The sequence below is a fragment of the Rhamphochromis sp. 'chilingali' genome, assembly GCF_963969265.1.
Source record: "Rhamphochromis sp. 'chilingali' genome assembly, chromosome: 17".
Classification (NCBI taxonomy): domain Eukaryota; kingdom Metazoa; phylum Chordata; class Actinopteri; order Cichliformes; family Cichlidae; genus Rhamphochromis; species Rhamphochromis sp. 'chilingali'.
Genome location: NC_137944.1, coordinates 18,235,339 through 18,262,508, shown reverse-complemented (window position 1 = coordinate 18,262,508; position 27,170 = coordinate 18,235,339). Strand labels below are relative to the sequence as shown.

The 27,170-nt window shown below is 39.6% G+C and overlaps 1 protein-coding gene across 5 annotated transcripts in view; it reads right to left on the bottom strand.

Moving 5' to 3' along the window:
* The window catches only part of LOC308384207 (uncharacterized protein), a 44,950-nt gene that overhangs the window by 6,000 nt on the left and 11,780 nt on the right, over window positions 1-27,170 (bottom strand). For 3 of the 5 annotated variants that reach the window (XM_080862630.1, XM_080862632.1, XM_080862634.1), the window contains exons 2-36: window positions 24,492-24,560; window positions 24,028-24,052; window positions 23,908-23,925; window positions 23,576-23,644; window positions 22,279-22,415; window positions 22,084-22,191; window positions 21,542-21,599; window positions 21,410-21,457; window positions 20,984-21,052; window positions 20,623-20,762; window positions 16,606-16,731; window positions 16,449-16,506; window positions 16,280-16,348; window positions 15,320-15,408; window positions 15,101-15,169; window positions 14,982-15,003; window positions 14,879-14,905; window positions 14,691-14,756; window positions 14,466-14,605; window positions 14,080-14,199; window positions 13,193-13,250; window positions 8,873-8,917; window positions 8,721-8,777; window positions 8,072-8,220; window positions 5,333-5,434; window positions 5,193-5,241; window positions 5,025-5,105; window positions 4,272-4,820; window positions 2,813-2,949; window positions 2,318-2,375; window positions 2,055-2,191; window positions 1,014-1,692; window positions 791-918; window positions 577-690; window positions 366-423 (exon numbers count right to left, since the gene is read on the bottom strand). In XM_080862630.1, coding sequence (XP_080718756.1) covers window positions 366-423; window positions 577-690; window positions 791-918; window positions 1,014-1,692; window positions 2,055-2,191; window positions 2,318-2,375; window positions 2,813-2,949; window positions 4,272-4,820; window positions 5,025-5,105; window positions 5,193-5,241; window positions 5,333-5,434; window positions 8,072-8,220; window positions 8,721-8,777; window positions 8,873-8,917; window positions 13,193-13,250; window positions 14,080-14,199; window positions 14,466-14,605; window positions 14,691-14,756; window positions 14,879-14,905; window positions 14,982-15,003; window positions 15,101-15,169; window positions 15,320-15,408; window positions 16,280-16,348; window positions 16,449-16,506; window positions 16,606-16,731; window positions 20,623-20,762; window positions 20,984-21,052; window positions 21,410-21,457; window positions 21,542-21,599; window positions 22,084-22,191; window positions 22,279-22,415; window positions 23,576-23,644; window positions 23,908-23,925; window positions 24,028-24,052; window positions 24,492-24,560 — 3,928 coding nt within the window. Of the gene's footprint in view, window positions 1-365; window positions 424-576; window positions 691-790; window positions 919-1,013; window positions 1,693-2,054; window positions 2,192-2,317; window positions 2,376-2,812; window positions 2,950-4,271; window positions 4,821-5,024; window positions 5,106-5,192; window positions 5,242-5,332; window positions 5,435-8,071; window positions 8,221-8,720; window positions 8,778-8,872; window positions 8,918-13,192; window positions 13,251-14,079; window positions 14,200-14,465; window positions 14,606-14,690; window positions 14,757-14,878; window positions 14,906-14,981; window positions 15,004-15,100; window positions 15,170-15,319; window positions 15,409-16,279; window positions 16,349-16,448; window positions 16,507-16,605; window positions 16,732-20,622; window positions 20,763-20,983; window positions 21,053-21,409; window positions 21,458-21,541; window positions 21,600-22,083; window positions 22,192-22,278; window positions 22,416-22,971; window positions 23,101-23,575; window positions 23,645-23,907; window positions 23,926-24,027; window positions 24,053-24,491; window positions 24,561-27,170 lie in introns of those variants that run through there. The other 2 variants (XM_080862631.1, XM_080862633.1) reach the window with 2 other exon arrangements.

Sequence of the window (27,170 nt, the reverse complement as noted above, 5' to 3'; positions counted from 1 at the left end):
TACTCCTGCCTGTGGCCATCTCTCTGTACAACTCCATGTAAAGTGAAAGTACACACTACAATATCTATTTAGTAACTTTGTAATATAATGTATCATTTACCATTGTTATTGTGTTGAAGCAACTGGACACAGTTTCCCCAGGGATTAATAAAGTAGTTTGATTCTGATTGCCAACTGTGAATTCTTCATGGCACAAACTCAACTCAATTCAGATTCTCTGAATGTTTGCTTAGTCATTCTGACCAAGCAGTAAAGTCTCCCCCTCCCCCCCAGACAAGGTCTGGGCTGTGTGCCACGTTTACAGTCTCAAGCATTAAGAGACTGGGTTCTCCATTTTAGGAAAAAATGAATCAATCTTTCTTTACCTTCATCTTCTGGAAGATGAGCCAGCTTTTCATACACGTCCTTCTTCACTTTCAGAATCTAGCAGGATAAATATAAACAACTGTAATTGAAAGCTTTACCTTATGAGCTGTCACTTTAATGTTGTACTCTCATGTGTATTCATTTTGCCACACATAATGTTAAAAATGCAAAAAATCTGTTAATTGTGATTTAAATTGTCTGTTGGTAGACCTGTGGTTTGCGAGGTCCGAGACTCCTCTCAGCCTCGGTCAAGGGGATCGCTATCTCATTCAGTTTTCTCTCCATCTCTGATGGCTTTGCGGTCCAATCAGGATACTTCGTTTTCTAATCAGGGAAAAAAAAGAAAACAAACAAGATCCAATTAACATCTATATTACTGAACTGCTTCACAAGCTACACTGCATAGACGCTTAAAAGCACGCACCACATATTTTTTCCAGTGGTCTAAGCTGATCAGGTGATAGTCACTGGAACTGGTTAGCTTCACTGAACACAGCTTACAGTAGACTTGCTGCTTCTCCTCACACGATACCACAATCAGCTCATTTAAGCCTAAAAAGTAACAAAAACACAGGCTTCTGGTTAAAAATGAAATAGTGGAAAGAAATTCACTTTTTACAAACAGAAATAATAACTTTAATACTTGCCTACTTTAGGAAGGCCTTCACTTGGCTTTGTCTTATTACTCATGGAGGTTTGGGGTGGCTCTGTGGGTGGCTTCTTGTGTTCAGGCCTGACAGACGTGCCCGTGGCCTGATGAGGAGCGCCAGGTTTGTTACTTTTATGACAATGTGATGCATTTGGCCCCACTGAATTCTTCACATGTACGGTCTTTGCAGAAGTCTCCACACTCTCAGGTCTAACTGAGGTTCTGGGCTTTTTAGCCACAGGTGCCATTTGAGGGGTGGCTTTTGTTTTTAACTGATGAGATGGAAACTTTTCACTTCTGGAGGAAGGTGCAGTTTTGCAAGTAGCCTCTCGCACCACTGTGGATTCAGTCTGAGGAGGTATTCTGTTTGAAGAAGTAGCCGTCACTCTCGATGGAGCTCCGGTTCTGCACACTGCTGCAGATTCTGCAGTTGACTTTGTGTTTGGAGTAATACTGGCTTTGGAGGCGGTTTTTGTGCCACTTGCATTTGACACACACAGACTTACGTTTTCTCCACTTCTGGGAGTAACTGAACAAGTGACAGATTTGTTAGCTGGCTTGGGGGCTTTGTTACTCTTTGTGCCCTCTTCAGTTGATTGAGGGAGGACTTGAGTTATTCCAGTGCCTTTAAATAACGCAGACTCCTCTTGGTCGGCATCAGTCACCATGTTCACCACCTTCACAATGAAACAATGGCATTTAGTAGCAGTAGTTAAGTTTTTTTAAGCAGACACAAGCATGCAGTGTTCAGGTTGTGGATTTCGACCACGCACATCAATGCAGTAAGGTTTGGTACCAATGTTATCTGTTTGAATCTGTGCAAGTATCTCTGTTTAAAAAGTCAGTCTCTGATCCTATGTGTACCAGCTAGCAGGCAAACAGGGTTTGGATGGAGCCGGGAAGGAGAGCTCGGTCAGCTCTAACATGAATACATTTTCCTTCATCTCTTTAGTTTGTGCCTTTACTTCAGAATTTTCCATTATTGCAAATCTCACATGAATATCACGCATAAACTCTATTCATAATACACTTCACTTACCTTCACGCTGCCCTTTGTATTGTCATCATGTTGGTCGACTGAAGTGTCCACAGGTTTTACGCAGGTAGGAGCTGAGGATGAAGGGAATGTAGACCCAATGTCCTGCTGAGTTTGAAATGCCTTGACTGTCTCTATGGCTGTAATGACAGTGGGATAAAATGAGGAAATTCTGCACTTTGGTAGTTCTGTCTCTCCAAATTAGCTTCACTAAGGTGAAGTAACAACAAAACAACCCAAACACAGAAAGCAAGGTGCATCCTTACCCGACTGAAAGCTTTGTTTTGAGACCTTACTGTAAACTTCTTCATTTACATTAACATCCTGCAGTCAAAACAGAAATAAAATTAGTACCCCAAATGAAGATTTTAATTTTGGATATTAGTGTGAAAATATAATATATTTAAGGTTCAGACCAAACTTGAGCTTGTATATTTTTTTATGCTAATCGCAAGTAGCTTTTATTTTGGTTCCCCTTTCTCCAGTTCAAGTGAACACAATATTTTTAGCCTGTCAAACATATTCTTCCTTCCTCTTGAAGAGCTAAGCCACAATTAAAGTTAGAGAAACTTCAATTATTGCTCCCAACCATATGATCTCAGAAATTAGGCAGCATATCAGCTTCTTAGATCCTTCTGTTAAATCGAGTCTTAGAAACTTCGATGTCAAATATGACACCGAGTGCAATGCTCAAATATAACATATGAGCATTGCACTGAGATAAAAAAAGAAGCCCAACTTAAAACTGAACATGTACTCACCACCAGTGGCACCTTGTGATGGTCAAATCCAGTCAGATGGCTGACGATGTCCTTCTCTGAGACCTTCAAAGAGCAGGACTCGCAGAGGTAGACCGGCTCATGCTGAGGACAGCAGCATTTAAGCAGAGCGATAAAACCTGTGGGACACATTTGTTTACCACTAACACTGTGGAATTAAAAGAAAATATCTCATTGCTAACTTGGCTTGCATTAGTGCCACCTTATTAAAATTTTTATCAAGTGCGTAGTTGTAGTTATTTTATACACTTTGCAAATGCGCTCAGTCCTTTTGAAGGTCATAAGCTTTGTCTGGCGTGAATGTCCAGGTGATCTATTGTGTAAGGTGATCAGAGCACAAAAAGGCCAAGGCAAGCAAGCTTACAGACACAACTAACTGTAGATGAAGTTCTAGGTCAGAGGTGAGAGATACACTTTGCTTGTAACTGCATAGCAACAGTTGATGCAAGAGGTGTTAAAATAAGCATGAAATGAACAAGTCAACAGGAACCATCTGGAGGGGGAGACTTTTGAAACAAACAGCCATGTATAGTAAAAATGTTGCTGATAATGGGAACTTGTCCAACTGTCATTAACTGTTAATCAATTATTAACTGTAACTGATGCATGTTATATTCTTTGTTGACGCAAGAAGGGGCCGAACCCTGACATATTAAAACCATTTTGAAGAAGTGTGCTTTTTAGCAAAGATCTATGCTGATGTTACAGTATACATCTTCCCACACGTGTGCTTAATAAAATCATCGTTTGATTGAACTCATCGGAGCCAGTGTTGGTTTGTTCTTATTCCCAATATCAAAGAATCGGGACAATACCATCCATGTTTTCCCCTTCTTAGAATATTTTTAGATAAAAATACTTAGCTCTCCTTATAATCAAAAAACAAGTAAAGGCATAATTATTAAAATAAATAAAAATCTATTACACATTATTGAGAGCTAAGAGGATGTCAAGAGATTTTCTACATTATACAATATAGCCAAATCTCTATAATACAATATAATCAAGTGTGCCTTATATTTTGTGTGTTCATATATTTTCACATAACCAAGCTTATTGTTAAAGAGAACATAATGCATTCCTTACTTCAGTGTGTGATGTCAGATAAGCATGATATACTTCTGCATTGTTATTTTCAGTGTATGTGTGCAAGGTCAGATAAGCTGAGATAATGCCTGACCTCTCCCCTTTCTGTTAAAAGAGGAAGTACTATGTAACTTACTTTCACTATAAATAAAGCAACCGAGCCTGCACTCGGTGTGTGTGTCTTCTCAGAGTCATTCACCCGTGCGCACGTTTCTAATACTCTCTGAGTCGGTCTGCAGTGTCTTATTTCTCTTACTTGTGTTTGAACAAATGTCTACCCCTGACAGAGGAGAAAACCAACTCTCTTGACATATCAAAACAAAAACAGTAAGATGGTCAGTAAAACCTTCCAAACCTTTGTCAATTGCCGCTTTGCAGGCTTCATCTTCATTGTTCTCCTTCTTTATGCTAATATCAGACATTTTTGGGGCTTTGTCACACGAGTCTTCTCTGGAGGTCCGACGCTGTCTTTTAGGGCCCATTTCTCTCCCCACACACTCAGTAGGACACGAGTCCTCTTGCGATGTTTCAGACACACTGTGCTGTCTCTTTCTTTCCATTTCTTTGTAATTCTTCAGCTGTGCTGGGACATCTTTGCTACTTCTGCCATCTTCTATCCCAGAGTCTGCACCATTATCTTTGTTGGCATTGTGGCAGCTTTGCTTCGCCCCAGCTGATCCTTTTATTTTAGCCTCTTCTGGCTCCTGCTTTATCGCCCGACACACCTCACCTGGACTGTTCATCACTTCTGAAGCCGCTTCACTTTTCAACCCCGAGTCATTTTCACTTTGTGTCGGTGTGTCACGCTCTTTTTTGATTTCTTCTACACCGACTGTGTTGGTGCTGCCATTTTTCTGACAGACACCTCTCACGCGTTGCTCGTCTTTTACAGTTATCCTCGGAACTGAGACAAAAAAAAAAAAAAAGGATATACAAGTCAGTCTGAGTACAGTTGTCATATTAGGCATCCATTCTGTAAACAAAAAACAGCAAGTCAGCTTTCCAAATAAAGACAATGCAATGCCACCCTGGGAGCCACGCATGCACATTTTCTGCTTGGACAATACTGAACATCTATATGATTCTTAAAACATTTTAGTGTACTTACCCAGTTTTCTATGAAGTTTTATTTGGGGTTTAAGCTTTTTGTTCTCAGTTTTCCACTTTACACGTTCCAAGATTTTTGTTGCTGGAAAAGAACACATGAAAAGTGTCCAACCCAATGTATCTGCAGATGCCACTGAAAAAAAACATTAACTGCAACATAAATACTCACCTATAACGTAGGAGTATGGCTCCGTAATGGGACGCTGCAAATATATTACCTTCGAGAGAAGACCGATTCAAAAGCATAAGTGTGGAAAGAGCAAAAGTTTAAATTAAATCAACCATCTTTATCAACCTAGTAGAGAATACCTGTATGTGAGATTTATTGTGAATTGTTGCTGCCTGTTTTGCCAAGTCCAGTAATGTCTCTGCATCAGCGCTGGAATCCAGTGAGCCTGGGTGGAAACGGTCCTACGCACAGAGATGAACACAAGCTTTATTGACATGTCTTCAGTTCAGTTCTCTGGGATTCATTTCTCTACATTATTTGCATTTACTGGACACTTCAGACAGTAGGAATTAAACCTGATACAACATTTCCAACTTTCATCACTCAAGCTTCCTTTTTCCTGCAGTTGCTCATATGACTCCAAGCTGCAAGCTTTTACATAGTCTTCAGCTAACATTTGCTAATAAAAGTTTCTAAACTTTGTTACAAAGACTGATTCTTTAAGTGAAAGACTCAGCATTAGTCCTTTTTAGTTTTACTAAACAGTTACAGAAGGAGGAAGAAAAAAAAAAGCCCATTATAAACCATTTTATTTAAACATTTTGAAATAGTCTCAGATTTGATTTGAGAACAGAAATGCAGGAGGAAGAATACACTGCTTCTGGTACCTCCTGTCATCATTTTCTTCTAATTTACTGCAAATCATGAAAGTAAAAATAATTCATACTGGAAAAGTGAGAGTGCACTATAAAAAATGTATTTATCTCACAACACATAGGTGTAAGACGAATAGTGTGTAAGTGTATGTACCAATATCGTACCAAGAGTTCTCCACATACAGCTCTAACTGAAGTGAGAGATTGAGACCACATGCACCCTCAAGTTTCTCTGATAGCAGGCAGATGGGATAATTGGCTTGGGATACACAGTGCCAAGGGGCCTCGTAGGAGATAGAGCTGGAACCATATAGGGAGAGCTGGAAAGTACTAGAATTTCTGAATTCCTGGCAGGGTAATGCAGGGCAGACACTGTGCGATTTTTTTCAGTCGTGCGATTCAGCTCCTGCTCAAACTGTACGATTGACTCGCAGGGGTTAGAAGTTCGTAGGTCACGATGCAGGGTCTCACACTATACGGCCCGATGCTCTGATGCGACCTGAGTGCTCAAACTGTGCATCCATAAACTGAAGGTTATAACAGAAATTCTGTCGCTTGCTCTCCCTCTGTCTTTCACTCACACACCACCACCATCAACTTTGCTAAATTGCTAATTTAAAACATTGATCAGGCAGCTGTGATTGAGCAGCATTGTAAATCCAACTATTTTCACGGTTGTTGTGGCCGTGATAATTTTTTGAGGCCACATCGAAAGGGCTCGGATGAGCTTTCCAAAGTTCTAAAAGTGCCTCCATCGGTTGTGTCCAGATCACACGCTGCACTGCCGTGCTACTCCGTCTTTTTCACCGACTTTTATATGTTTGCGCGTGAGCAGTGTGAGAAGCTGCAGTGACACCCTCACTACGTGACCTATGAACTTCTAACCCCTGCGAGTCAATCGTACAGTTTGAGCAGGAGCTCACGACGGTTGATGAACGGGAGCTGGTCGTGAGGTGTTAATCGCTTCTCGTTACCCCACGTATACTACAGGATGCACGATGAAGGCCAAAGTCGGGCCGATCACCAAAACGGTCGCACAACTGAAAAATCGGCTCAAAATGGGCCAAAAATCGCACAGTGTCTGCCCAGCATTAGGGAGTCACTGATTCAGCGACCTTGGTAGAGCTTCAATAATTTGGAGGTGCTTTTTGTCTAGCCTTTTCAGTTTAGTGAACTTGTATTGACAAAAGAAAAAAAAAAAAAAAAATCCCCTTTGCCACCCTGTGGGATTTTTAATAAATTAGGGATAATTTAGGGATAATTTTGACAAGTGTAGTTTAAACAAATTATCAGTTCTCTACCTCAAAGTTTGGGGTTTCCAAATCTCAAACTCTGCTGAGATTGACCATCAAAACATTTTTGGGATGACTTTAAAATAGTCCACATTTTAAAGCCATTTAAAACAAAAGCCCAAAAAAAGTGGGGCGGGTGGCGACCACCACCTGTTCTGAAGATTGACTTAGTAATGACATTTTATCAGCGGAAACAATGTTTACAAGTTAAAAAATAAATGTAATGCAGAATTAATTTTTTTTAGAAAATATTAAAATTACTTTTACCCTAATTTTATTGAATTTACTGAAACCAGTAACTCGATACAGAGCTGTCCCATAATTACATAATCACGTTCTTTCCATCTGTTGAATTAATAACTACTGACTAGCTTAACAGGATAATGTTACTGTGGCTAATATGCCTGGTAGCTAACAAATTAAACTAAAGATTATTGTACACTCACCTGGAAAAGAAAAAAAAAAACAACAAAAAAAAAAAAACTGCTGCTGCTTGCACTTATTTAAATAAATTATCTGTTAGTGGTGTCTTTTTGGCAGTTGTTTAAGTGTTAAATAGAAATTAAATAGAAATAAAACCTAAAGTGATTAAATTAAGTTGACATGGAGTCAATACTTTCCCCCAGGGTCCTAAGTTCCTCCTGTTTAAATTTAGAGTTTACCAAAAATATACAAGTCACTCTTCCACGGTACACACTTTACTCCTTTGTATCCAATATCCAAATCAGTATCATGCATCGATGCATGCAGACATGGGTAAGTGGGCCTGCTGAAGTTCAGAGCATGTGAATGGAGAAGGAAAGTGATTAAAGTTGGTTACTGGTGCCACTGCCAGATGGGCTGTTCTGAGTATTTCAGAAACTGCTGATCTACTTGGGATTTTTGCAAAAAAAGAGAACTTGGATATTCAAAATAAAAAGAAGATATTCACCAGGAATTTTGCCACATGTTCACGGCTGAATGCATGGTCGTAGCATTCGTGCTCTGACAGCCTCCTCTCACAGAGCAAACACAGAAAATGTGCTTCTGGGGAATTGGGTTCTTTGACATATAAATCATACATCACGATGAACTCGATGCCTGCAATGAAGAGATTAAAAGGAAGAATGAAAACAGCAGTTACAATCTGAGTAAAAATTTATTTCTATAGCACCTTTAGAGATAAACATCCCAAAGGGCTTCAGAACAAAATACCCAAGCACAAAAACAAAACATTAACCAAACCCAAGTCTCAAATTATTTTATTTTTTTAGCCGTTTCTGTTATAGTGCCAGCATGTTTGGGGGAGACAGACGCCATCAGATCCCCTCTTTAGGGCAAACACGTGTGCGGATCACTATGAATATAAGTATGGATGGGAGCGAGGAAATCTTTTGTTGCACTGTAGAATGGGAGATGTCAGCCTGTGTGTGAAATAAATATCTCAGACTTTCTTGGAATTACTCTCTTTATCATCTCCTTCCTCAACTCAACCAGCATCATTACAGTGGGATACAGAATTGGTGATATTCACTCTCTTCTGAGTCATAATAAGAATATTTTAATAGAGACCTTGACAGTCTTATTCTAGTAGTACTTACCAAGTAGAGGAAATGATTCATTTCCTTGGAGTTTGCTATATGTTTGACAAGGTGGAACTGCAGAGGCATAAACAAAAACAACCAAAAATCATTATTTAAAGAAAAAAAGTTTCAATTTAAAAAACAAAAATCAAAACCAACTTATCACTAACCTTCATTCTTCAAGACCTTGTGCTGTTGTTCAAGTCCCTCCAGTACTGCAGTCAAAACAAAAATTTTTAAATCTTGTTTTTTCGTTTTAATCCCCCCCCCCCCTAATAGCAATGTTCACTACAGGGTGCATACAGAATTTTATCAAACACGTAAACATTTCTACATGTTCAAGTTTCAGATTCATCTTTTAAAAAAAAAAAAAAATTAAAAAAAATGTATTAACATTTCCCTCATCAACAAGCACAGAATGTCTGGCAAATATAAAACAAAAATAAAAGTGTGCAGGCACAGCAGCAGGGTACACAAAAGCCCCCACTTGTTTGCTTCTAATAGACCAGCGGTCCCCAACCTTTTGCGCCACGGACCGGTTTGTGCCTGACGGACCGTCCTTTAAGGAGTCGTGGATAAATACAACAAAATAAAACTAGTACCGGTACCGAAAAAAGAAGACTTATTCATAACACACGTGAAAAGACCCAGGAAAACAGAGTTAACGAAATAACGCTAAGAAAACAAACAAAAAAACGATAAAAACCCTGAAAACCATACATTTCACACCCCAGTCTCAACTCTCGCGGCCCGGTCCCAAATGACTCACGGACCGGCCCGGGGATTGGGGACCGCTGTAATAGACACACCATGTGCACTATTTTTGATATTAGAACGGACTGCTCAGCATCTCTGGTCTCTTCCTGTTATTCAATCACTATAGCCAAGTACAGCTTAGCAACTCAGTTAATATAAAAATAAAAAAATTAAAAAAAAAGGGTATTGCTCAAAGTTACCACAGACCAAAAACAGGATGTTAACCATGAATCACTAGCAACAGTGCAATGTGAGCATGTAGTGGTTAGCACAGTCGCCTTATGCACGAAAGGTCACCCCAGGGTGAGACTGAGCAGAGATACAAACAAACCCAGCCTGTGTGGGCCATGAGCGCCAAGCTCAGATAAATGGGAGGGTTGTGTCAGGATGGGTACCCAGCATACCAAATCAAATATGGATCCACCCCACTCCCAGGGAGGAGCTAAAAGCACCTCTTTCTATAAGCATTGAATTGCATACTTATGTAGGAAGGACACTCATACTCCACAACTGTTTGGTGTATTTTGCATGATTTACAAAATTTTAAACCCAATGTGAAATTTACATATTTATTCAGTACTTATTCACTTTATACCTGAGTAAAATTTATCTGGCAGCATCGATCTACCAAATGTGGCACACCTTTGTTCGGTTTGCCTGATTCTCTATGGCAAGTTTTTTTTGCTGAAGCATTTAACTGCTCAGGCCGAGATCCTGAGCAGAAAAGGTTTTCATTAAGAACTGCCAAAGCTATGCACATCTGTAGCAATCCTTGATGCACGTTTCCCACTTTGGCCAAATACTGTTTTTTTTTTTTTGCTTCTCATGCTCTGTGAAATATTCAGGTAGTTTGTGGCAAACTTTGAGTGGGCGCTTTGGCAAAAGTGGTCTTTTACCAAAAAAAAAAAAAAAAAAAGTCTCTTACAGAAATGAACTCTTCCATGCCCACCCCAGTGTACAAATAAACACTCCTGCTTTGTCGCCCCCATTATATTCAGGTCTTATTTGGCACAGTTTTCATCATGTTTTCAGTCATAAAATCTCCTTCTTGAGTCTTAGGTTAAAACACAAGTTTTGTAATCTCTGTATAAGGAGTTGTTTTTCAGAGCAGAGTACTTATTTTTGGTCAAGCCCAAATCATTTTTCCCCCCCAGTTTGACAGATATGGTCTTGCTCAAATCATTTAGCTAACAAAGTTCTTCTTAACACATGGATCACACAACATCAGAATAAGTAATGAATAACTGAAAGAATGTGCAGCAGGCAGTCAGTTTGGCTGGACAGCCATGTCTTAAAAGACTGCTGGTGGTTCCAAACCCTTTTCATTGGTACTACTGCATTCTTCGGCACCTTCATACCATATAAACGTTACTTTAGTCTTTTATCTCTAACTTGGATCTCGACAACGACGCCGTCTCATTTTTCAAGTCTGAGAACAAATGTTTTGGAAGTTTGGTTTTTACTTCGACATAACTGAGACCTCACATGAATACTTGTGCCTTTCCTAATTTAATTCCCACACCATTTTCTTGATGATTTTTCCTTTCACCTACTACACTAGCTAAACACATCCCTATGTACACATACAACTTCATACAGACATGAGCACACAGACACACAGCATAGGCACAGCCCTGAACACACATACTGACGGCCATATAAAGAACTTCCAGCTTTGGGCACGTTTGCATGCTCAATATATGGTTCTGGTTCAGACCTATCTGTGAATAAATAATTAAAAAAAAAAAATTGAAGTCTTTTTCATTGTCTGGAGATGGATCTGCAAATTTTGATTTTGCACACTAGATGGTCTTCCTGACTGGGATGGACAAACCAAGGATCTTATGTGTTAACCACTACACTACAGGGAGTGCAGAATTATTAGGCAAATGAGTATTTTGTCCACATCATCCTCTTCATGCATGCTGTCTTACTCCAAGCTGTATAGGCTCGAAAGCCTACTACCAATTAAGCATATTAGGTGATGTGCATCTCTGTAATGAGAAGGGGTGTGGTCTAATGACATCAACACCCTAGATCAGGTGTGCATAATTATTAGGCAACGTCCTTTCCTTTGGCAAAATGGGTCAAAAGAAGGACTTGACAGGCTCAGAAAAGTCAAAAATAGTGAGATATCTTGCAGAGGGATGCAGCAGTCTCAAAATTGCAAAGCTTCTGAAGCGTGATCATTGAACAATCAAGCGTTTCATTCAAAATAGTCAACAGGGTCGCAAGAGGCGTGTGGAAAAACCAAGGCGCAAAATAACTGCCCATGAACTGAGAAAAGTCAAGCGTGCAGCTGCCAAGATGCCACTTGCCACCAGTTTGGCCATATTTCAGAGCTGCAACATCACTGGAGTGCCCAAAAGCACAAGGTGTGCAATACTCAGAGACATGGCCAAGGTAAGAAAGGCTGAAAGACGACCACCACTGAACAAGACACGCAAGCTGAAACGTCAAGACTGGGCCAAGAAATATCTCACGACTGGTTTTTCTAAGGTTTTATGGACTGATGAAATGAGAGTGAGTCTTGGTGGGCCAGATGGATGGGCCCGTGGCTGGATTGGTAAAGGGCAGAGAGCTCCAGTCCGACTCAGACGCCAGCAAGGTGGAGGTGGAGTACTGGTTTGGGCTGGTATCATCAAAGATGAGCTTGTGGGGCCTTTTCGGGTTGAGGATGGAGTCAAGCTCAACTCCCAGTCCTACTGCCAGTTTCTGGAAGACACCTTCTTCAAGCAGTGGTACAGGAAGAAGTCTGCATCCTTCAAGAAAAACATGATTTTCATGCAGGACAATGCTCCATCACACGCGTCCAAGTACTCCACAGCGTGGCTGGCAAGAAAGGGTATAAAAGAAGAAAAACTAATGACATGGCCTCCTTGTTCACCTGATCTGGACCCCATTGAGAACCTGTGGTCCATCATCAAATGTGAGATTTACAAGGAGGGAAAACAGTACACCTCTCTGAACAGTGTCTGGGAGGCTGTGGTTGCTGCTGCACGCAATGTTGATGGTGAACAGATCAAAACACTGACAGAATCCATGGATGGCAGGCTTTTGAGTGTCCTTGCAAAGAAAGGTGGCTATATTGGTCGCTGATTTGTTTTTGTTTTGTTTTTGATGTCAGAAATGTATATTTGTGAATGTGGAGATGTTATATTGGTTTCACTGGTAAAAATAAATCATTGAAATGGGTATATATTTGTTTTTTGTTAAGTTGCCTAATAATTATACACAGTAATAGTCACCTGCACACACAGATATCCCCCTAAAATAGCTAAAACTAAAAACTACTTCCAAAAACATTCAGCTTTGATATTAATGAGTTTTTTGGGTTCATTGAGAACATGGTTGTTGTTCAATAATAAAATTATTCCTCAAAAATACAACTTGCCTAATAATTCTGCACTCCCTGTATGGAGCCACTGCCTCCTTTCTGACCCCCTCCTCCCCCCAAAAAAGGTCATTTAATATAGTTCTGTTAACATGCTCATTCCTGAACAGATCATTTTTCTTTGTTTTAATCAAAGAACCTGAAAAAAAAAAAAAAACCCAACCTGGTTTAAATAATCAACAGAACACAAAACTGCACAATGGTCATAGTGTTGCTCTGAGGTTCAGTATTGTTTGTGTGAATAGAACCTTTTTCTACTTTATTACAATGCCTTGCATTAAACTAAAGCTGTCTGTATATATATATATATAAAAAAAATATATATAGTTATAGTTCTTACCTTTTCCAAAAGTAGGAGGGCTGAGCCTGTAAAATACTGACCATGGCATATCAAGAACCTGGGAAACAAAGATTACATTGTAATATAATATATTTTAAAAACAAACAAAAACAAAAAACAGAAAAATTAAATGATAGAGTCAGCAGGAAATGATTCCCCTTACATTAACGGGTGTTTTTAAAAATTTGGGATTTTCCTGCTTTAATTTTGAAACATATCTTCTGTTAGGTTTTGTATTGTTGATTGTCATTTATGCTTAGAAATATCTACTTATATATGCTTAGAGTTTTATAATTAGTTGTAGATTGGTAGAGGTTTGATCCTTGATAGTCTGCAAAGACTTTGTGTGCATTAGAGAGCACTCTGGGAGCATGGGAGAGGTCGTACCTTCTCTTATTGTTTTATGGTAGAATAAACGTGGCTATATCTGTTTTAGGCTAAGTGCCTTTTGTTTAGATGAACTGCTGGACTTCCAGACCAGCAGGTTTAGGGAAGTCATTTATGGGGTCACACTCTGACCCCCCCCCCCAACACACACAGGCAAGGTACTCTTTGTGCGTGTGTACACATCGTATGTTAATGAACCTATGCATATTCATGTAACCTCAATAAAAGAGCAGTGTTACGGGGGAGCGGACGAGAGCAACTGGGGTCAAGCAAAGGAACGGCGTTTGTCCGGTTCTCTCCCGTGCACGAGAAACATGAAGAACTTTGCCTACTTCGTGTCTTGCTTTGCTGTGTAATTATATTGTCTTCAACGTTCCAACGAATAGGTTCAAGCTACAAACCTATCATCTTCATTCACATAAAGTGAATGTTAGTTCAGTTTTAATTTCTGGATTTATAAAAAGAGCTGAGCCCCCTTGGTTCATTAATTTGCATTTTACCTTCAGAACCACCTCCTTTGGTCTTGCCTCAATCTCTTCCTCCCACGCCTTTGCCTTTAGTGTTTGATCATCCTGCAGATTCTCCCAGCCGAAAGGCAGCCGCCAGGGATTCTCAAACAGCTAAGAGTAGAAGACAAGAGTCGCTCATTACAAACTGTATGTTTCATCAGAGCCCGTCTATGTAATATAGAGTACTGTGCGATCAGGGGCGTGAGCTGCCCCTAATTTCTTGATTTTGTAAGGAAAGCTATGAACTAAATGTAGGAATTAATGTGATACTTGTGATATCAGTACACTGGAGCAACAGCCCAAATAAAAATATAATTTCAGCTACATCACTGTCGCTTATACTAATCAATGCAGTAAATAATAACTTAAAACCTCACCAGTGTGTGCACAACATGTTTTCGGGAGTTTAAGTGTGGCTCAATCAAGGACTGACAGACACACTCCTGACAAGCAAAGCATATGTAAAAAGGCTCTGCATCAACTTCTGTGGTAATGCAGGACACAATCAAGGTTGTACCTAAAAGAAAAACAGAAACCAAAACACAAAATTATATCAAACATTTTTCAAATCTACCGTATGAAAACACAGCGAGCAAACTTACCAATGGCTGGCTGTTTTTTCTTGAAGCACTCCATGACATACAAGTGTAAGTGAAGGAAAAAGTGAGCTGTGATAAAGAGAATGAATTGAGCAACAGCAGAAGGCCATCTGTGACTTTTCTAAAATACAACTATACAAATATGTGAAAATAATGAGTTCCGTGATAGCAAATCAAATACGTATGTGTACCTTTTTTCTCATAGCCTTCAATTCCTTCTGTTGTAAGAAGAAAAGAAAAAAGTTAAGATCTAATTTGAACTCTTATTACACAAAACATGAAAAAGAAAAGTACCTTCAAAGAGTTTCCACAACATCTGGAGAAGATCAAAACAGAGTTTTTACTACACGTTTAATTAGCAAATCTCAAAAAAAAAAAAAAAACCACTAAGAAAATCAAAACAGTCACTGTACCTCCCTGTGTCTTGGATTTGACAGATGATTGAGATATTGAGATATGTTTTTCAACATCAGACCGCAGTCCTGTTGCAAAGAGACAGATGTGAAACAAGACTGTCCAGACAGTCGGTGCATTGGAAATTTAATTTTTTTATTAAAAAAAAAAAAAAAAAAAAAAAAAAAGCAGCCAGCGGTACAGCAGCAACATAAAGGCTATTAAGGACAAATTATCACCTGACACAGCAGTTTACATCTTGGGTAGTATGCGCGCAGCTCTGAAGGTTCGCTTGCAGGGGCCGACTCATTTTTGACAGCATGATACTCTGAAAAGAGAAAGTATTGTAATGACATTAAAACCTTCAAAACAGTTTTTTTAAAGGACATAAAAACATGGATTTTCTGTCAACTGATTTCTTTAATGAACTTATTTTGTTTTGGTGAATTTTTGGCAGGTCCTAAATTTTGTCTTCTTTAGACAGTGTGTCAGTTTATTATACTAACTTATTATGCTGCCATTTTACACACGTGTCCACCTTAGTGTGTGTCTGTGGCCCACATTTAGGTGAAGCGGTGTGGCAGCTCGATTGGTGCCGATATAGTCTCGGTGAGCCATCTGTGTGGTTTATGTTCTTAACTATAACCAGTTTTCACTTAATTAGAAGTACAGATGCACTGCATAGACCAGAGTATTGGGACAGACCTGTCATCAAATTCAGGTGTTTTCAGTTGCATTGCCACAGCTGTATCAGATCAACTGATTAGCCATGCAATCAAACATATGAACACTTGTGAACGAACAGGGCGCTTTCTGGAGCTCACTGGATTTGAACGTGGTACTGGAATAAGAGGAACTTGTTACAGCTGGTATGCTTGGGAAAAGTCTTCCCTGCTAGATATTCAGCTGTAAATTGTGTTGTTGCAAAGTGACAGCATTCAGCATTATTGGTAAAAAAATGCTTTTCTGTCACAGATTTGCTCTCATTTTCCTACTGATACAGAGTATACAGCATTCAGATAGAATATATAGAGTAAAATTACAAATAGTCATATTGGCTACAGGTAGCTGAAAACTCTACACATGTACAGTAACAAAATATACTTTTACTTCAATTTGAACATCTCCAAGTTTGACATAGCTGTGCTGAACACAGCAGTTACTCAAGTCTGATAGCATAAGACTCCCTGATACATTACCCAGCTTCTCCCCTGGTTTGATGGCTGGTTTCAAGCTGCACTTCTTGATATATTCCAGGGTCGTCAAAGCTACAAGATCAATTGGCACAACATTACTCTACACTGCACTAAAAAGCCAGTTTGTGCAGATGAATAAATCCTAAACCAAGGTTTAAAATTAGACACCCACCTTCTGTGTAGCTTTTAAAGTTTACGGACTTGAATTCAGCGGGCTCCAGGCTCACTTGCTACAGCAACAAAATAAATAAAATTGTATTTTCACATTAAGAAAAATTAACGCCTCCAATCATCTTAAAAGCCTGAATAGAAACCTCACATATACATACTTTCAAATCATTTTTTCCATGAATCTTCTCCGCCTGCTTTGCCAAGTCAAGCATCATGGATTCAAAGGAGGGATTGTACAGCGAGTAGCACTCTTTTGACAACAATGTAGAGGGATGCCACACTTTCTGCAAAGACATTCAAAGTAATTTACATATTACTCCCCACCTTTCTACAATGAAGGCCAAACATGGCTGTTCTTACATATCGTTACAGAGTCGCAGGAATGACAGAGCACCACAGGTACATTCATATGGGGGAAGAAAAAAAAAAAAAAAAAAGTACACTCAATCGAAATAACTTTCCCATTTTATCTGCACAAGAAAATAATGGCTGTTCTGTGAAAATCACATTAAAAATCACATTAACCTAGATGCAGTAATTCACACAGGTCATGAGCATGAGCCCAGCACAGAGCTGATATACTCAAACTGTCAAACAATAAATAACCAAACCAGCATGTCCTTGGACAGTGCACGCAGGCACAGAAAAAAGGAAACTCCCTACCACCCAGCCAACCAGAGATTCAAACCAATGAACTTTGTTACGAAAGCACTCACTTCCCCACCACTCTGTCTTGTAAATCTTTCTACTGACAGTGAAGTCATTCAGATTGGCCTGAGGCTTTTAACCCACTTTTCATCAACTGGCTGCCACAAGAGCAGATCAACCGATACAAAACCTCCAAATTTCATTGCTAAAAGCAACTCACAGTCCTTGTATCTACATCAGAAAGAGACGACTGCACATTTGATTTGTAAAGGAAGTATGCTGGGAAAAGCCTTCGTTTTAAAAAGCAAGTACACTTTAAGTATAAACTATAGTTTACCAGTGAACGCAGGCAAACAGACAAATCAAAGACAGAGTTGGTTACCCATCATAGTAACAGTAAGTCGTTTAAAGCAGAGGAACCTCGTGAACTATAAAACTGAAAACGTGGTAAAAATACAATGGACTGCCTCTGCCTCAGGGCTGGGCATGTGGCAGATGTAAACGCTCTAAGAAGTGTCTCAAAGATAAGAGACTGTTGTGGAACGGTTTGGTGAGTCGAGTGCAGCTGGGCTGAGAGGCAGAGCTGGAAGGCAAAGACGAATCCTCTGGACACAGGACAGGCAAATGCTTGAAATCTGCCTGAAGATGCTCCTCTAAACGGAGGTCACGGACCATATCACCCTCTGGAGCCAGAAGGCGGCTGGCCATGTGAGACGACACCTGCCATCAGTTTTGCTCCAATGATGCTGAGGACAGGTGAAAGTTGGAAGGGACACAAAGGAAGGGAGGATTTAGGGAGAGAGAGTTGAGATCCAAAGGGACAGAATCTTTTTGGAAGGTTTGATGCAAATAGTAGTGGAAGCATTCCCCATATAGGGGATTCCTGGGAATTATGAAGGGAAGCTGAAAGATTCTTTGCAAGCTGATAAAAAGGAAGCTAGCAGGCTGGAACCAACAAACTGGAGGCTCGGGGCTTGACTGGAAAGGAGACCATCGTTGGCTTCAAAAGTCACTGGAATATTCCAAAACGAGCACAAAAGGCACCCATCTGTCACATGCGGGTATTCTAAAAACCTGAGCTTAGAAAAAATTACCAATACAGTGGGCTTCAGTTTGCGTTGAATCTCTTCAGGGATGTTAATGCTGGAGAAGAGACTTCTCCTTGAAGACAGCACCTTCTCGGCTCTCTGCAGGAGCAATCCACGGTCCGCTGTATCCATTGTTTGCCAAATTGTTCTGTGACCAGCTCAGTTCAAACAGACGATCCACATGCAATTCCAAAAGGAACTTAACAAAAAGCGAGCTTCTCTTTCAGAAAGCTGATACAAAAACCACTTGGTCAAGTAAAACATAGCAAGAGAGCCAAAAGGGAAAACAAAACACAACAGGTGAAAACAAGTAATCCCCAAAGAAAACCAACACCAAACAGGAACACACAAGGAAAAAAATCTGAACCAGGAATGGCTGGAAAGTTTGAGTACTGAATCATACACAAACAATCTAGCAAATGAGATGGGCAAATCAAGAAACTTATACACAGGGGGGGCTGATTGGATAATCAACCACATGTGTGAAAGATACAAAAGCAGGAGTAACCATACGTAGACACAAAGGGTAAGGAATTTACAAAATAAAACAGGAAGTCGTTTGAAGTGATGTCACAGAGGGACACAGAGTGACTTTGGTGGGTGGAGGGAGTGAACCAAACATAAATCAAATCTGAAATCAAAGCCTAGATTTCAATCTCAAGCAAACTGGTGCCAAAGTGGTTGACACTACCGCGAAGCAGTCGCAAGAAGATCTTTCTGATGAAAAGGGTATTATTGACTTCTGAGGTGGAAAAAGTGTGCTTAATTTCTTTTATTAATAAATTTATATCTATTGATCATTTTGCTGACTGACTGAAAGAGTCTAGCAGTGATGTTCAAGCGTACCACAATTAGGTCCAGGAGCTGAATCAAAGAATCGTATTTGCTTGACGTAAAATTGTAAATAAATAAATAAATACTGTCATCACCCACCCCACAGATGGATCTTTGTTTTTCCAGTGGTATCACAAATTCAATTTCTTGATGCATGCTCAATCATCCAGGTAAGTAAATCACCAAAGGTTGATTCTGTTCATCTGGACGTAGCGTTTTCAGAGGAAGAAACGTTTCGTCACTTATCCAAGTGACTTCTTCAGTCTCAGCTGACTGCAGGTTTCCCCAATCTTATAAACAGTACATTTGCACAATGACTGAAGCCAGCCCACTGAAGGAACAATGGGCTGGGAGGTCAGTTTTTTCATCAATAATTATGCAAATTCTCACAACCATTGATCAACAACCACTGATCAAAGCCCACTGATCAATGGCCATGAGTACCATTCACAAACCAAGTGTGTTTCCTTTTAGAACGGTCTTAATTCCACCTACTTCACATACAAGTGTCAGTTCTACAGGCAGAAACAGGTATGTGGATGACACCTGGGTGAAAATCAAATCTCAGGACGTACCACATTTCACGGATCACATTAACTCGGTGGATCGACACATCAAATTCACCAGGGAGGATATGAAAAGTGGCAGGTTAGCCTTCTTAGGCTGTGAGATTTCCATCAGTAATGGGGGACCTCTAAAAGCTGATGTGTACCGTAAACCTACACATACAGATCAGCATTTAAGGTTTGACACTCATCATCCACTGGAACATAAACTGGGTGTCATTAGGATGTTACAACATAGAGCGAACACCATCCCCACAGACACAGTGGCCAGGGAAGAAGAGGAACCTCACACCAAGAAGGCCCTGAGTAAATGTGGTTATCCCAGCTGGACTTTTGTCAAAGCTGGGAAGGCGCCAAAAGAAAGCTCCAGCCAATCCATGAGAGAAGGACAACCGCTGCCAAAGCGAAAACCTGTAGTGATCCCTTATGTTAAGTCTAATTGTTGAATGTGTCATTGTGTTTCTTAAATTTGTAAAGTTATAGTTCAATCTATAGGATCAAGACATTCCTTTGTCTCTGACCACCTCTCCAGCCACTCCATGCTGGGGGAGGCTTTATCACAAGCACATCCCTTGTGAAGATTCTGTTTGATGTTAATTCCTGCTTTTATGATCCTTTTGGTGAGCAGGAAGTCACGCACACAGAGACACACGCACACACACAGTACCTTGTCTTTGTAACCAAGGGGGGGTGCTTTTGCTGTGATGTGTATTGTAACAGTTGTCAATAAAAAGGCGACGAGGACAGCTGCTCTTTGAAGGATTTGGGCTAGAGATAGGTGAGGAGTGTGAGCTCAGTGTGAGTTAGTCTTGTAGTTTAATTTGAAGATGAAGAGTTTGAAAGTCTGCATGATGACGCATCCACTCATATCTCAAATCTTAACTTCCCATTACATCAGCCCGACTACTTCAAATCATCTGATTACCTTCTAAACAACTCAGCTGAACTCTCAAACTGTACAATTTGAAATCCTCTAAGTTACAACTCATCTCAAGCAATTAACTTAATTAATATGGTCTTTGATGCCACTGCTACTTACAAAATACCAAAAGATGTGGTCAAAGCTCAGGACGTGTTTGATGATCACGTGGGCGCCGACTGTTAGGCCGCAGAGCGTGCAGAGGTAATGCTTCTTCTCATCTGCTCCGACACAAACGCACTCGACGAGGTGCTGCATGCCTGTAAGATCACGATGACACAGATAGTTTAGAGGAGAGGGAACCAGTTTGTCAAACTCTGCCTCGCTGGTATGTCAAGGACGAAAAAAGAGATTGTTAATCATGCTGTTGAAGTGCTCCAAAAAAAAAAAAAAAAAAGAGCATTCTTTTACTTGAGCAAATGAATGAATGAGTTTATTTGAAAACAAATATGGCTTTGTTATTTTGGTGGTTGTTACTGACCAAGAAGCGGATGTTTCCTGTTGCTGTCTTTCTGGTAAGCCAGGATCGTCATCTTCCCTGGCTTGAAAGCTAAGAGGGAAAATGATTAGATTCAAGTGATTAAACACTGACTGAAAGACAGTAATAAAGAGTAAATGTGAACAGATATATATTTGGTAAATAAAGGTGCCACAACAAGATAAATGACAAAGCTTTGAGTCATAATATGAAAACAAACCACGTAATGTGGCTTAAACATGATATGTGCGATACCATGAAGAGTGTCAGACTAGCCACAAAACAGACTTTGTGGTGAAGATGATTTCTATTGAGAAAAACCACCTCTGAAAACAGCAGATGGCAGCAGTTGTGATTCTAATTAATCAGATGTTAAAACACTGAATTCACAACTTGATTGATCAGTGAGAAAAAAAAAAGTGCACAAACCTTGAATCAGCTTGAGAAGCTTCTCATTTTCACCTAGAGTGAGCATCACTGCAAAGAAGATTCAGATCATTTTCAGCAGTGCAAACCTAAATAAAAACTGTCACACAAACACTACATGGATCGATCTTATACCTTCTGAGTAGGTGCTGCTTTTAAGCTTTTCCATAAGACGATCAGGTAAATGCAGCATCTGCAGAGAGAAAATGCAGAATATAACTGTAGAACTGAACAGTAGCTATAAAAAATAAAAACACTTTTGTGATCAGCCTGCATTTCTTAAGATATTTTCGTATACCAGATAAAAACAGAGTGATCCACCTGATAGACAAACAAACCAATTTCCCTAATTTTTTTTTTTTTTTTACTAGAAATCAAAAGGGTTATGTGCTGGATATACAGCAACTGACACTTTATTAGGCATATCTTGTTAGTATCAACTTGCCCCCTGCCACTGCAAATCTCTTGGACAAGTCTGTATAAACCCTAGAGGCAGTCATGTGGGAAAATCCCAGCAGATCAGCAGCTTTAAAACACCTGAACTAGCCAGTCTGGCACCAGCAACCACACCATATGTTCTGTCTACATGCATAAATGAACCGAGTTACTGCCATGTGATTGGCTGAAGAAATACTCCTACATTACTTCCACACGCACGCACACACACACACACACACCTGCAAGTCCATAGACGCTTCTTCTTTTACTCTGTTTTTGAGTTCAGTCTCTTTCATTTTCTTGCTGGGGATCCAGGAGAAACTCATTGCATTGGGATCCATGCAATTCTTATCAAAAAGCAAAAAGTTAGAATTAATCTTACAAATTAAACACTAAATATTCCTGCTTTATATTTTATGTTGTTCAGTACTCACAATGTAGTTGCTGTAATGGTCCATAGAAAAGAAGTGCCTTAAAACATTACTAGGTAAACTCTTCTCACCACAGATGTGACACAAGTAAAAAGAGGTCCGTGACTCTGGACTGAAACACAGACTCAGCGCAGACAAGCCTGAAAGAAAGTCAATTTGAAACAGGACGATTACTTCAAACATCAAACAAGCTCTTTTGTTTTAAACAGGCTGATGTAATACAATTTCACATTCATCTACATCTAGGTGATAAATCCTATGTTTGTCCAGTAGCAAACTTAAGATTTAGGTTCCTGAACTCGCTTAAATGCTGCTACAGTAATGCGAAAGGCAAACAAGTGTAAAAATCAATGACGATTTACTTTTAATACCCATATAGGGGCTAAAAAGACAGTAACAGATTACATTAATCTATATTGTGCTGCACATATAAGCACTCAAGTGTGTCTTGGTCATCAGCTGATTCTGCCAAGATGTTATCCCAACTAAAATCCTTCCCAGAGAACACTACTATATCTCTCGCATGAATTAAAATACATTAATAAAAGGTTCCTCCAGTTCTTATGAAAACTCAACACTCACACATATTTGCATGAACTTTCATACAAAAATCTCTCTAAAATGGCGAACAAAACCCAACACCCACAAAACCAAACCTGTAGAGCAGGGTAGGTGTGATAGGTTTAAGCTACAAACCTATTCGCTGGAACGTTCAAGACAATTCAACTACACAGCAAAAGCATTGAACACCAAGTAGGCAAAGTTCTTTGTGTTACTCATATATGAGGGAGAGAACCACGACAAGCGCTGTTCCTTCGCTTAACCTCAGTCGCTCTCGTCCGCACCCCCGTAACACTGCTCTTTTATTGAGGTTACATGAATATACATAGGTTCATTAACATACAATATGACGTCTACATACAAACAAAGAGTACCTTGCCTGTGCGTTGTGTAAGTGTGTGTGTGTGTCCCCATAAATGACTTCCCTAAACCTGCTGGTCTGGAAGTCCAGCAGTTCATCTAAACAAAAGGCACTTAGACTAAAACAGACATAGATACGTTTATCCTGCCATAAAATAATAAGAGAAGGTACGACCTCTCCCATGCTCCCAGGATGTGGGTGTGAATCCCAGAGCACTCTGGAATGCACACAAAGTCTTTGCAGACTATTAAGGATCAAACCTCTACCAACATGACATTGATTATACAACTCTAAGCATATATGAGTAGATATTTCTAAGCATAAATGACAATCAACAATACAAATCTAACAAGGTGCACTTTGAGAAAATGTACTCACCCACAATGGGATGTTTGAGGCAATTCTTTTTTTCTGGATCCGCAAAAATGATATGAGGTACACCTTTGGCTTTAAAAAGCAAAAACACATGTCAAAGTGAAAGAACGGACTACCTTAAGCTTCCAATAAATAGGGGAGCCTTCTACACCCTGCTTTTTAGACCTTATTTAAAGAAAAAAAAAAAAAAGACAAACTTCAGACAACCACCTCCTCAGGACCATCGTAAGCCTTTAGTTGCTAGTTCCAGTGCAAAAACTCTACACATTGCACAGCAATAAATACAAAATAAAAACACTTAACACCAAGAAGGAAGAAAAAAAAAACAAACTTACCAACATTCTGAAACGTATCTGAAAAGAGGTAAACATTAAAATGAAAAACAGAAAAGATGAAAATGTATAATAGATCAGAGTTCACATGAACACTAATGTCAAGTAAAAACTGAGCATTACCATTTGGGAAAAGGTCTTTCAGTTTCTGTGGGTAAAGAACAGGAAACATGCAGAGATGGTTTATTATTACTTAGGTAAATGTGGGGACTGTCTTATTACACTGTACCACAGTTAACTAATCTTCTCACTCAAATTAATTCTCCTTCTCCTCCTACCACATTACAGAGATAAAATAACAGGTGCATTTAGCCTTTGGCTGGTTAGCACCTTTCTATACTGGTTTGGTGTGTTTACATGCAACTTTGGGTAAAAACAAAAAAAACAAAACACCCCCCCCTCCCAAAAAACAAAACAAAAAACAAACAAAACAAAACAAAACAAAACAAACACACCGAGACAATAACCAATGCAAGGTTAAGTTATAGATAAAGCTGTTTTTATGTTCATTACTGAAGAAAGAATGTCATGCCCAAAAAAATAAATAGATTTAAAAAAACCAAATGTATATTAAGTCTAATGCCCACCTGGTGATGTACACCTGAAAATATGTGCTTCTTGTAATCAAACAGCCTTCTAAATTTGTAGAGGCAGAGCTGTGGAAAAAAGACAAAAGGTGCATTAGTCAAAGGTTTTTGCTACACAGCTGAGAGTTTGGCAGATGTTATGGAAATTTAGTGCTTTACACTGTTGCCAGGCAGAAATCCAGTCATTTTAAACAAGTATTCTCTTCTCCAGAGACATAAAGCAAGATACTGCCTTAATTGTGAAGATCCTGCAAGCCAGAACTTCCTCTACATGTAGGAGTCGAGGGATTAACACAGGTACGGGACAAAGAAAGCTGCATCTTAGTATATAACAAAATTATCTTCTACACAGGTTATTTAGGATTTAACAAACATAAGGCCCATGACCAAAGCCATATCAGCACACATTCAAAGTTCTCTCTTTTCCCCCCAATGTGCAATCTAGGTTCGGTATAATGATTTAAAACAATATTGCCACTTAAAATTGTAGCCATGCCACTGTGGAGCAATGTGTGCTACCCTTATAGCCTGAACCATGCAGGCAATGTAAAATGAAAAAAGGATCCATGGAAACTGCTATGTAGACTCCCTAAACAACATCCATTTAGATGTGTATTTAAATGCCATGATACATTCTAGATCAACAGGTTTTTCACTTTTTACAGAGGTAGTGTCGAGGTGACACCAGTGTCAGAGTTTCACCTCTGATACTGCTGGATAAACAGAAATCCAATCAGGAACGAGATCACACAGAGCTCAACTTTCCACTCGTGAGAGGGAAGTAGTTGCCTCCAACCCACTTAAAGTTCCTTCCCTCTGTAGGCTGCTTTTATTGTTTACACTCATGAACATTTATAACACTTGCTGCTATGTTAGGCAGATTACAGAAACCAAACATAACTTTACATTGGAGACTTTATTTTATTTTCGCTGGAAGAGAGATTTGATTTTGAAGTTACTTTTTGTTTAATTTTGTATTTGTTGTTTGGTCAAGTTTGTAAGACAGAAACACTGGAATGGTCTGTAAACACGGTTATAGTAGAAAAAGAAGCCAGTTTCTCTTTGTTTCCCTCACCACCATTGTGGTTTTTTATTAAAATAAAATGTTTTTGTTTTTTTGTGGCCATAGGCTCCTGCCTTTCTTTCTGTTATGAGTTTGAGTAAATGAATCGCTGCTGCATTTGTGCGCCCTCTGAGGAGGGTGCGTTTGCTCACAGCTGAAGGAGGGTGCCGTTAAAACAGTGCTATTATTAATTTGTGATGGTTGCTTCGGTTAGCTTCAAACAACATTATTAGCAAACTTACTCATGGGCAAATATAAAAAGAATAAATAAATCGCCCTTGTAAAAATGATCGACGATAGATAGGAACCCTCACATAAACATTTATCGTGTGGAAAAAAAGTTAGCATTCATCCTCCAGCTTCACTGCGTTTATGTTATGCTAACATAGCTGTGTCGCTAGCGATAACATAGCACATCATTATATACTAGTTATCCCAACTTCAGTAACCCCACAAACGTCACTGCTGTTTGTTTCCCGTCTTCATTTATGTTGGGAGAGACAGCAGAGCTGTACGTTTTAATTTATTCTGAAATCCCTCACTCAGAACATGGTATGTCATATTTAGTAGAAACTAGCGAGCTAACTTCCTGCTAACTTCTAACTCCGTAAAAATTAATAAATTCTGTTTTCATGGATGCCTGGATGTTAAACTTAATTGTTACACCTGGTAAAGCAGCAACACTGATCATTTTATTAAAGACGAAGGCATTTAGACATTTTTTAACGCTCAGCGATGCCACAGTGTTCGTTTGACTTTAGGACCTGAAGCCGAGTTTGGACCCCGATTACTTCGCGGCTCCTGACTACGGAAGCTGTAATGCTTTGACAATCCATCAAGCAGTGCGGCTTCGTAGCTTACCAAAGCCGTACTAAAATATCTGACAGATTTTTGAGCGCTGTGTACCACATAAAATCGGTTTGAGGTCACTAAGCATGACCAGAACCATAAGGCGCACTGTCATTTTTCCACAAGTCTCCAGCAGATCTGAAAGGCACTTCCTCAGTCTGTTACATTTATACTTTTTTTTGGTTTCTCATTCAGCGCCTACTTTTCCTGTTATTCAGGACGGTTTCGATCAAAACATCTCGTTCCTCATTTAACATTCTTATCTTTTCCTTTTACAGTCTTACACATCGATTCACCTCTCCTTTTATGGTTCTGCCCATCATCTCTGTCTCCCTTTCTTTGCGCACATCCTCATTCTCTATGAGCGTGGGTGGTTATATGTGGGGTCTTTAAGCGTGTCAAGCTCCTTACGTAGTTCTGCTTTTGCCTATACTTATCAAGATGTGTCAGACGGCAGTTAATGCTGCCTTTCTGCACACTTTCCTGTGATGCTGCTTCTATTCTATAACCATTTTCTGCTGTACTAACACAGGGCATGCTAGCAATATGATACCATCTACAGTTCCACAATGTAAGGTTCTTTTCACAGTGTGGGAAGCCAGTCTTCGTCTCTCTGCCCGTTACAGACAGCTTTATAGCCATTATGACGTCAGGACAATTCCTGGAACTCTTCTCAGAACAACAACCCTTTCCCAGGCTTGAAACCAGATGTTTTCCATCATCGGTATCTGGGAACATAACCAATTGTGTAGACGAGTGTGCAGTTT